Here is an 11,421-nt window from a genome sequence, read left to right as displayed (position 1 = left end):
CTGTTACAATGGCATAAGATTGATGTGCAAAAACAAAAGGCTGTATAAAAAGAAGTGCAGGAAAAGCTGTATGATATTATGAAGCAGCTGTACTCATCTGACCAGTATGAAGAACAACGTAGACATCATGTGAAGCAAAGTCACTTGCTTTCTCTCCAAGAAAAATATTGGAGGCAGCGTTCTAGAGCCCTGTGGCTTAAAAATAGGGATCGTAATTCCGCCTACTTCGATAGAAAGGCTTCAAACAGAAGAAACAAAAATACAATCAAGGGCCTTCTTTTTCCAACAGGTGAATGGCAAACTGATCCGGCTGCACTGAGACAATTGAACTTTGAATACTATACAGTAGTTTTCACTACTGTGGATGATGAAGCTATCTCAACCATTTTCAGAGCTACACCAATGAAAGTTACATCAACCATGAATGATGATCTTAACTTGCCCTATCTGATGAAGAGATCAAAACAGCTTTATTTCAGATGCATCCATCAAAAAGCCCGGGACTAGATGATATGTCCCCTTTCTTTTACCAAAAATATTGGCATATTGTTGGCCATGATGTTTGTCTAGCTATCAGAAATTTCTTGGAAAAAGGAGAAATATGGGGGGAGTCAAATTTTACTCATATTTGTTTGATCCTAAAAATTCCGAACCCAACAGAAGCAGCCCATTTTCGACCTATTGCTCTATGCAATGTTATTTACAGGATTTGTTCCAAAGTTATTGCAAACAAACTCAAAAGATGGTTGCCGGAAATCATATCTCCTTTGCAAAGTGCCTATGTTCCAGGTAGATTGTTTTCAGATAATACATTAGTTGCTACTGAAGTAGCACACTTCATGCACAATCTCAGGACTCTAGCAGAGAGTTTTTTCTCTCTCAAGCTTGATATCAGTAAGCCTATGGTCGACTTGAATGGTCTTATTTGCCAGCTATTCTCTCAAAATTGGGTTTTGCATCTAGTTGGATCAATATGGTGATGAAATGTGTAACCTCTGTAAGCTATGCAATGTTGGTTAATGGTGATGCAACTACCAAGGTGACTCCTACGTGGGGTATTGGACAAGGTGATCCACTCTCACCCTATCCATTTATCTTGTGTGCGGAAGGTTTGTCTACATTAATCTCTTAAGTGGTGCAGTATAACAGCATTAAAGGGCTAAAATGTGTCCCCAGGCACCGGTGCTGCATCATCTATTCTTTGCTGATGATAGCTAGCCTCCTCTTTGGAGCCGCTACTATGGAAGTGTATGTCTATCAAACATATTCTCAACATATATGAAAGGGCCTCTGGACAGAAGGTAAACTTTACTAAAAGAGTGTTGTGTTTAGTAATAATGTACAACCTCACTTGAAAACAGTTCTTGCTTCGGTGTTGAATGTCAAGTGTGTTGATGAACATGATCGCTACCTTGGACTGCCATTGAGGGTTGGCAAGTCTAAAACAAAAAGGTTCCAGCACTTGAAGGAGAAAGTCTCGAAGAATCTTGTAAGTTGGAAAGCGAAAATTCTTAGTTGTGCTGGTAAAGAGATTCTTATCAAGGCTGTTGCACAAGTTATGCCCACGTATGCTATGAACTGTTATCTTCTTCCTAAAAGTTTATGTGACGATATTCATCAGCTTTGTGCTTCTTCTTTTCTGGGGGGACATGGAAGGTAAAAAGAAAATTCATTGGAGAAGTTGGGAGAGATTGTGTTTAACGAAACATGAAGGAGGCATGGGCTTCAAAAATATTTATGCCTACAATATGGCTATGTTAGCCAAGCAGGGCTGGAGGATTCTCACCAAGCCAGACTCTTTGATAGCTCTAGTGTACAAAGCTCGTTACTTTCCAAATTGTTCATTTTGGGAAGCAAGCTTAAGTGATGCACCATCATACTCTTGGAGAAGTAATCTTGAGAGTAGGCCACTTTTAAGAGCAGGATCTACTTGGAGAATCGGTGATGGAACTAAAGTCAATATATGGACTGATCAATGGGTACCTAATTGCCCAATATATATGATTCAGAAACCAGATCATGTTGCTTTTGAAAGGGTCACTGAGTTGATTGATCCTCACACAAGAACTTGGAATCATACTTCAGTACAAGCAACATTTCTACCTAATGTGGCTGCACAAATCTTGTGTGTCCCATTGAGTCAACATTCTGTGTCTGATAGGTTGTGTTGGGGGCCTGAAAAACGTGGAAATTTTACTGTGAAGAGTGCTTACTGGATAGCTCGACAACAAGTGTTGGGTAACGTCTTAGCCTCATCCTCATCTGGTGACCCTTTTAAAAAACTTTGGAAGTATGTGTTTGATGAACATGGAACAATTTACTCCCTACAAGGGAGCAACTGATCCGAAATGGTTACGAAGGTGAAGTTAATTGTCTCCTGTGCAACTACAAGATGGAGGACAACACTCACTTGTTTTGTAAGTGTCCAACTGCTTTTCACATACTTTCAGGTCCATCATTTTCTCTACAGCGTACTATTTTACCAAACCTGAATTTTAAGGAATGGATGTTAGAGCAAGCCCTTAATCTTAAAGCTGAAACATTTGCGAAGCTTCTTATGATCATATGGGGTATATGGAAGAACAGAAAAACAATGCATTGGGAGGGCAGAGTCCAGTCCTCAAATGACATTATACTTGGCTGCTTTAGTTGGCTTGAAGAGTTTCAACAGGCTCGGAAAAGTGACAAGCTACCGGTCCAAAAAGTTGCAACGAAATGGCATGCTGCTGCTGCTGCTGCTCCTAAGCTCAATGTTGATGGAGCTTTTCTATCTCAAGAATCACATGGAGGAACTGGAGGAGTGTTACGAAACTCATGTGGGATTTTCCAAGCTGCCTTCGCAAGGCCAATCTACCATGTTAATTCGGCACAACAAGTGGAATTGTTAGCTATCAAGGAGGGCTTACAGTTTATCAAAAATCTGCACCTAGAGAACGTCATTCTTGAGACTGATTGTCTGGTGGCCGTTCAGGAAATTACAGGTGCTGCAATTAATCTTTCTGAGATGAGCAGCTTGGTTCTAGACATTCAGAGGGAGCTTAGTACTATGCCCGCGGTCCAGCTCTTGTTTGCACCTCGGTCCTGCAATAGAATTGCCCACAGACTTGCTTCGATTGCTTTTGAAACGAAGCAACAGGTAACTTGGCAGGGAACTATTACTCCCTGTATAGTTGATCTTGTATTACAAGAATGTAATCCTACTTAATTATGAATAAAATTTCAGTCCTTTACTTCAATAAAAATAGTAGGGGACGAGGAGGTAAACTGTCATTTTTTTCGTTGTTCCTAAAAAGAAAAAGAATCATGTATGTATTTATGTCAAAATCACCAAGAGCAAAAGCTGCAAGCTAAATGACTGCTGCCATCACAGGATACCATGGCCATCCTCATTCCCAGAAGGAAAACTATGAATTTGGATACTCCATTTAGGCAATTCTTAGATTTCAAACTAATTTAGAAATCAAATGATTGTTTTTCTACTCTTTGGAGCTATGAGTGATATAAAAGCTATTGGAAAACAACAAGCTATTATGGATCTCTAGGTTACAACTGATCAAACTGTATCCAACCATGAATCAAAATCATCCAGTTCTTTGGACTTTGACATAGTACGAGAGGAAGATTCAAAATCATGCACGGCCATTTTTTCTTGGGGGTGAGATAGACCACTTTGGTTGATTGGAATGGATATTTCATTTATCAAGTCATCAAGCGCATCATCAAGGTTGGCAGCCATCAGCTTTGATGAATCTGTACCTTTTCTAGGAAGTTGAAGTGGAGGCACAGAATCTTCTTCCTGTACAAACCTGAAACCAGATGAATCATTTATCTTGGTCTCACTAAATGAGTCAAGAAGCATATCCAGTTCTTCCTCTGCAGTTGCTGCCTTAAATGTGGCAACATTCTTGTTTGGAACGCCTGCCAAAGGTTTCACACTCAACTCTGGTGGTTTCCTTTGATTGGTGGATTTTTCAAGTTTACTCAGATCAACATCAACTTGGTTGACTGAAATTGATCCCATGTTAGACAAATTTGGGTCTAGACAATCAATGTCAGGAGAATTCGATATCATAATCTCAATATCTTGATCTGCTATGTCGCTCTTGTCGGGAAACTCACCACAGGTTGATTCTTCGGATATTACTCTGGCTCCTTTGTTAACTAATGTTGCTTCCACCTGATCAGCAGACCGACTGCTAGTAGACTCTAAACCTTCCGCATTCTGTTGCATAAACAAGGTCATGTGTCACTTATCTGTAGCACACATCAAAATCCTACGAATGGACATTTATTGATGAGCATCTGAACAGTGATCCCTTCCGGAAAGAAAGAAAAAGAGAAGGGAATGAGCATCTGAGACATGTTCTATACATTAAGAGGATGTGTCCCCAATATATAGTTTCTTAATACTACCTCCAATACACGTGGAATAATATCGCTCTCATATCTTACCCATTAGTCACTATACTAAAAAATATTAGTTGCATACATATCCAGGCGTTACCAATTCTGACCACCATTTTATCATCAATTCTATGTCCCTCTGAGGGCCTTTATTGGCATTTACTTGCGATACATATTCCCATGTTAAACCCCGGAAAAATTACAAAGTCTACAGTATACTACAATTACCTACTTCCGTATTCAATTATTATCTTCAGCTACTGAGTGCAGATGATATATTAAATAATATAGAATTTCATAGGCAAGACCAAAATACTATTTCAGTAATCATCCAAAAAACAAGCAAAGGAAAGCATACCAGTTCTGGAGGCAATAGGTCTGCCTCAATGTAAAGCCTCTGTGATAAGTCCACTTTGTCCAGTTGTTCTGCAAGGGAATGCAAATTCAAGGAAAGAAATGATACCTGCATGAAGTATAATAAAAGCTCAGTCTCCCAGTGTAACTCCAAGGAATGATAGGAAAAGGAAATCAAAGCACATAGCTTAAAAATTCTTTCACAGCAAAAGTTTCATGTAGCAAACAGCACCATACTATTACAATTGTACTTGCCTCTTACTTATTTTTTCATTTCAAAGTATTTATAAGCATGTTAATGCTTCCCAGATGTATTCATTCTCCATATTTTCCATTTCAAGACTGGTTGACATCCTTGTACCTATATTCTTTCGACCTGGGTTTACACTTGATCTAATATCTGAATAAATAGGAAATGGTATCGGATGCGGGAAAGGGTGAGTTTGGTTCCAACATGTTTGACAAGAAGATAAGAGATTTGAATCATCTGCGGATAGGGGATAATTCTCCTTAAAACATCCACTACAAGAACAATAAGGAAAAGTGATAGGGATCACCTTGTCTTAATCCCCTAGAAGAACTGAACTTCCTCTTGGTCTTCCATTTATCACTATAGAAAAATTCTCCAAACTCAAACAACCCCCTATCCAATTTCTCCATCAAGCTCCAAAACCTTTATTTTCCAGAATTTGTTGTTGGTGCTGGAATTTGTTTCCAAATAAGATTGATGTATGATGAAGATTGAAATCTCAGGGGTTTTCATGCAATTTTTAATGCAGATTTGTTAGTGTAATGGCTCCTATCTAATGCTCCAGCTATTCATGAGATTTCATTCAAAGGTGGGGGGTGGTTCCAACCTATGCAACAAAAGATAGAAAAAAAAAACTGAAATAAAAATAACAGACCCTGAGTACAGGCTCCAGGCCAAGCAGGCATAACGAATAAAGATTGTGGTCCTATATGACAGTATGCTACAGATAAAATGCAGTAGATAAAAAGAAAAACTACTTATAAGAAATGTGTCAGGTAAATAGTTGGAAAGCGAAAGGCATATCATAGAGGAAAATATTAGCAAAAATCAAAACGAAATTTAAAATTCCTCATCTTTCTACACAAAACTGACTAGCAACATATTTCCTTGTACTTTGATGTTATGTGCAAATTATAATATAACAAAAACGCAGTATTCAGTTGCTTACACAAATTGAATACGTTTTCATGTAAATGGGTGGAATCCTTAAACTTATTTTCTCATCATAATAATTACATATGAAGTAGCTTATGACCAGCTTCTTATATATATGACTTCATGATTTCCTTCTCAATCTTGACCATAAAGATCCAAAACTTCAAGAAATCCAACCAATGACATTACCTTCATATATATATATATATATATATATATATATATATATATATATATATATAGTTTTAAAATTTGAATACCAACTCTCGGATCTGGATGCAGAAGTTGGTATAAATTGACTTAGCTCTCACTAATGAGCAGGATACAACTCTCCAATACGAATCTGCTTCTCAGCCTCTACCATCAGATATAAAATTACCAAGATGCACAGCAGATACTCTACTAATAATCTCTCACACATCGGCGTAACTTCATATTAATAATAAAGACACCAAGAGTGCATTACCTCGTGATTTGGAGCTGCCTTATCATCCACAACAAAATTATCATCTCCAATCCATGATAGAATGCTGTCTCCCCTGGCCGAAAGCATAGACCCAATCCCCTTATTCCACTCCCCTACATTTACACACAAGAATTTGTAACAAACAAATCAACCAAACATGCTTATCTATTCAGTGGTGGAGAAACAAAATCTCAAAGAAGAACATACCAGACAGAACATCGTCAAATTGAGACTGAGACTGTGCCTCAGCAATGAGATGACTATAATCTGCACCTTTACTCTTGGGCAAAACAATGTCGGAGGCACCACCTTCAGAACCCAAATCGAATTCTTCCTCGTAACGATCCCAGTTTGTTGGGATTTGCTTCCCCTTGGCTCCACCTGCTTGGGGCTTTGCTTTCTGATTCGAGTGGTACTTTTTAGTGTGGTGTTGAGAGTGTGCCCTCTTGGATTTTGCTAAAGCCTTGGAATCCATTACCAAAAACAAAACTAGTCTAAAGAGGAAGAGGAGCAGATGAGAACACCAAATGAAGAATCAATCCCCAAATGAAAAAAAGTTAGAGCTCACAATCTATCTAACCTTGCCCAATTGAAAAGAACAGATCCTCAGCCTTGTTTATAGGTCGCCTTTCCTTTTTCTTTAAATCCCGTTTATACTCCGGTCTCGTGTTTTATACTGGTTGCTTGTAGCTCTCTTAAAGAGACTGGTATTTTGACAAAAGTGCATACTGTAACGAAGCTTTCGCCCATTATAAATTTTGGTACCGTTTTAAAAATATCACAATGATACTTGAGGTTTTGACCCTAACACAACATAAATAACAGGAGGCACTAACGGCGTTAAGGCCGTCATCTTTTAAAAGGTATTTTCATTCTTTCGATGTTCATCTTCTCCAAAGTTCTCTCTTATCTTTTCCCCGTTTGTAAATTAAAATAAATAAGTTGACCAGAGTCCAATTCTATGAAAGAGGCGGGATAGGAGTACCATCTAGGATGTAGTATTTCATTTCTCATAAAATCTTGTCAATTAATAGTTCGTATCATTCACTCATTCATTTTTCTCATGACTCTTGATGGAATTTAAAATTCAATCCAAAAATTTCTTGATGGAAATCAACTTTGAACTCTGTCCTTTGTTCTAAAGCTTGTCTCTTAGATTCATATTTACATGCTCAAATATATATATATATATACACACACACACACGAAAATGTTCTGAAGAGGACGTCCGCACTGTCGCTAAAGTGCGGACGTCGACGCTGCAGCTCTACTCAGGCCAGGGGTCGGACGGACCAGTCTGCAGTCGGGTGGAGTCGCCGGCGACGAGGTTGCAGCAGTTCCCAGAACCTTGCAGTTGCAGGTGAGGTCGCTGCCCAGAATCTTTCAACCTCAATCTCCTCCGACCTCGATCGCTGCCCAGAAGTGGTCTGGGATGCCTCCGGCCTCCGTCCGGCAAGCCCCACGCCGTAGCCTGAAACGCTGCAGAAGCATCAAGTGCGGACGTCCGCTCCAGAACCCGTATGTATATACATGTGTGTGTGTATGTGTGTGTGTGGGTAAGGACAACTAAAATCAAGACTAGTTGAGGACTTTCTAATCACGGTTTGGGAGATCCACTTTTTTATTATGATTATATTACGGTAAATCAACCATTAGATGTTTATATATGCAGGAATAGATTTATTCTGAAAATTTTCTTCTAAATTGTTAATCGTTAAGGAACTGAACTAGATCAAATCAATGGATAAACCAAATTTGTCAAACATGAACCGTTTATGTTCATAACTGATAAATCACGATTATGAATGCATTAACAATTTTCAAATTGGTTGAAAAATTGCATAAATGATTTACACATGAATATCTAAACATCTAACGGTTGATTTGCGAAAATGTGATCCAAAAGTGGGTCTCACAATAAAGTCATCAACTAGTCCTCATTAGAAACTCTCTCTATTTGTATATAAGATCCCTTCCACTAAAGGATTTCTTTTTTTAGTCATTTTAAAGGATCTTTTATGAGACCCACTTTTCGATCATATTTCGGCATCTTGACTGTTCAATTTTTTAGTCTCCATGAGTAGATCACTTCTGCAAATTTTCAACCAAATTGATAGTCGTTTAGGTATCACTATAAGGGCCATATATATATATATATATATATATATATATATATATATATATATATATATATATAGAGAGAGAGAGAGAGAGGATCAGAGGCTGACGTTCGCACTGCCCCAAAAGTGCAGACGTCGATGCTTCTGCTCCGTTCAGGAGGCGACGGCGCGGCGGGACTTGCCAGACGGAGGCCAGGGGTCGATCTTGACCTTCTTCTTGCTGGTGGACTCGCCGGCTACCAGTTTGCAATCGCTGCCCAGAACCTTGAAGTTTCAGGTGAGGTCGCTGCCCAGAACCTTCGACCTCGATCGCTGTCCAGAAGCGGTCTGGGATGCCTCTAGCCTCCGTCCGGTAAGATTCGCGCCGCCGTCGGCGCCTAATTGCTGCAGAAGCATCAACGTCCGCACTTTTGGGGCAATGCATACGTCCGCCCTAGAACGGGCATGTATATGTGTGTGTGTGTGTATTTTTTTTAATTACATGTATTTTTTCTAATCTTCCATATTTAATTCGATTGGGCATTATTGAAAAATCATTAACAGATTAATTCTTTCAAACAATTTCCTAATCTCAAGTCTTGGATTTTTCCAAACACCACAAATAAATCAATTCCATTCCATCCTTGAAAGGAAAATGAGTATAATGTTTTTCTCACCGTAACATTCCGGTCGACCAAACGGGGCCTTAGGGTTTTGATCGAAGCACAGCAGCGGAAAATTTTCTAATTGGTGTCTGTTTTGTTCTAGCACCGGCAAGGCTTCGGTAGGGATCATGGGAACACTGGGCGCTAAGGTCCTGTGCTACGCGGTGGTGAAGGAGGTTGGAATGTTTTCTGCCTTGGTTTGATCGCCGATTTACAGTGCGTGTGATCGGTATCGGATCTGTACTGTAGATCGAGGATTGCAGATTGGTTTTTTTAGATCTCTTGCTTACTAAATTTGCTCGGGTTGATTTGGTGGTAGACGATCAATCTCTCTGATAGCCAGTGTAGACTGGGTTAGTTTTGTCAGGGAGTTGACGGCATGATGTTGTTCTAGAAGGGCTGACCGCTGGAAAACTTGGCGACAGCGGCAGCATGGAAAAAGATGGCCTGTGCTTCTGCTAGGTTTGCTAGTGTGGGCTTGGGTCGTTGGGCCTAGACTCATACATGGGCTATCTGGGCCTAATTCATGGGATTTCAAGGAGGGTGCCTTATCATCCTCACTTATTACTTAGTGGATTGGGATGGCCTGGCCTATGAATTAGACATTCTTAGGCATTTAGGTCGATATATGCTCTTTAAAGCCTATCTATTTGGATTAAGGCTTTTATTGGAGTTGGTAATTATCCTGAATGGAGGTGCACCTCAGGCGGCTTATGGATGATGAGTAACTCCTATTTGTTTGCTAGGAAATGGCTTTCTGATGGCTTAACAATCTTCTACAAAATTTGCCACCAGCATCATCATCTTCTTCATATCTTGGTTTTCTGCAGCTACCTCACAACTCTCAACCATGAATATTGCAAATCTGTTGTAAGAACGAGTTCTATTCATGCATCTACCGCAAGAGTGTTGGCCTAAGTTATAGATAGGACAACCGTTTCCAACCGCTACTGGCTTCAACAAAACAATGGGCTAATAAGACAACCGTTTCCAAACACTACTGGTTTTGGCAAAACATTGGGCTAAACTGCCTTGTGGTTTTGGCAAAAAAGTGGACTAGCAATAGATTTCTTCTCAAAAAAAATTTCTCTCATTAGGAAAACCTCATTTTTTTTATCAATAGTCCCCATCCTCTAGCCATTTCCCATTGAAAGCTGGTGGTGCTAACCATACCCTCCATGGATTTGCTTCATTGAGCTTGAGCTAGGATATAAGCATTTTTTCTATTCGAATTTTTGTTTTGTCCCTTGGATGCATGCATGGACCTATTTATCAAAAATCTTTTCAGGAATTAAGAAAAAAATAACCCATTTTATTTCTGGAAAATTTTCGAGCTGGTCTCTTCTCGTTAAGAGCCGGTGGTGTTAGCCACATTATTTATCAGTTTTCTTTATCAATCTTCAGCTCAGATATGAGGCTTCTGCCCTTTTTTTTTGTCTCATAGGTTTATACTCAGATCTATTTATCAAAACTTGAAAAGTTTAGTCATATGGTTTCTTCTTGTTGAGAGTCGGTGGCGCTACTCACACCCTTTGTCTGATTTATTTACAGGTTTATGCTCAGATCCGAGGCTTCTTGCATGTCTTCTTTATTTTCCAGTTATTCCTAAACATTGAAAACATTGATCAATTTATCAATACATCAAAAATTTGAAGAAAAAAATTATTTATATAACATCTATGTGCTTTGGTCTCTGTAGACTTTTAATAGAGACCAGCTCAGATCTTAAGCATCATTATATGATTTTCTTTTACTAAGTTTAATTTCGGATCTGAGGCTTCTTGCATGTCTCTTTATTTTCCAATTATTCCCAAATATTGAAAACATCGATCAATTTATCAATAGGGTTATTATCACAAATGGTACCTGAACTTATCCTCTATCTTATCCATGGCACTTGAACTTCAATTTTAATCACAACCAGCGCCTGAACTTTTCGATTTCATTTCAAATGGTATCTATCACTAACTTCCATTAATGTTTCATTGAAAACTAACATGTGACTCAATTTTCAAGGATAAGCTTGTAAAATTACTTTTATTTTCCCTTATTTTTTTTGTAATATCACTTATTTTCACTTATATTGTGGCTATAAAAAATGAGATAATCAAAAAGAAAAACTTTCAACTTCAATTAAAAATATGGGGGTCGTCTTGGGTACCTTGATGTATGTCATACCCTTTTTTTTTTTTTTTTTTTTTTACTTTTAGTAAATTAATATAGTGGAAACCTATTGAATTTGTCAAC

The 11,421-nt window shown here is 38.7% G+C and overlaps 1 protein-coding gene across 1 annotated transcript; it reads right to left on the bottom strand.

The window, feature by feature from the left end:
* Positions 1 to 3,366: 3,366 nt before the first annotated feature.
* Positions 3,367 to 7,143, bottom strand: LOC112175304. Its single transcript, XM_024312977.2, has 5 exons — positions 6,991 to 7,143; positions 6,618 to 6,904; positions 6,411 to 6,523; positions 4,763 to 4,867; positions 3,367 to 4,222 (listed from the first exon to the last, which is right to left on the bottom strand). Exons 2-5 carry the CDS (start codon positions 6,883 to 6,885, stop codon positions 3,554 to 3,556), a joined length of 1,155 nt encoding a protein of 384 aa, XP_024168745.1. The 5' UTR covers positions 6,886 to 6,904; positions 6,991 to 7,143; the 3' UTR covers positions 3,367 to 3,553.
* Between the last annotated feature and the right edge of the window lie 4,278 nt (positions 7,144 to 11,421).

This window comes from Rosa chinensis, chromosome 7, assembly GCF_002994745.2.
Source record: "Rosa chinensis cultivar Old Blush chromosome 7, RchiOBHm-V2, whole genome shotgun sequence".
Lineage (NCBI taxonomy): Eukaryota > Viridiplantae > Streptophyta > Magnoliopsida > Rosales > Rosaceae > Rosa > Rosa chinensis.
This window is presented reverse-complemented; position numbering and strand designations above follow the sequence as displayed.

Excerpts from the sequence above, each read along its gene's own strand:
- LOC112175304 (XM_024312977.2), bottom strand. The coding sequence starts at position 6,885 with ATGGATTCCAAGGCTTTAGCAAAATCCAAGAGGGCACACTCTCAACAC. Across the intron at positions 6,524-6,617 it reads ATTTGACGATGTTCTGTCTG|GGGAGTGGAATAAGGGGATT; the intron begins GTATGTTCTTCT and ends GTGTAAATGTAG. Across the intron at positions 4,868-6,410 it reads AGGCAGCTCCAAATCACGAG|GTATCATTTCTTTCCTTGAA; the intron begins GTAATGCACTCT and ends TACTTCATGCAG.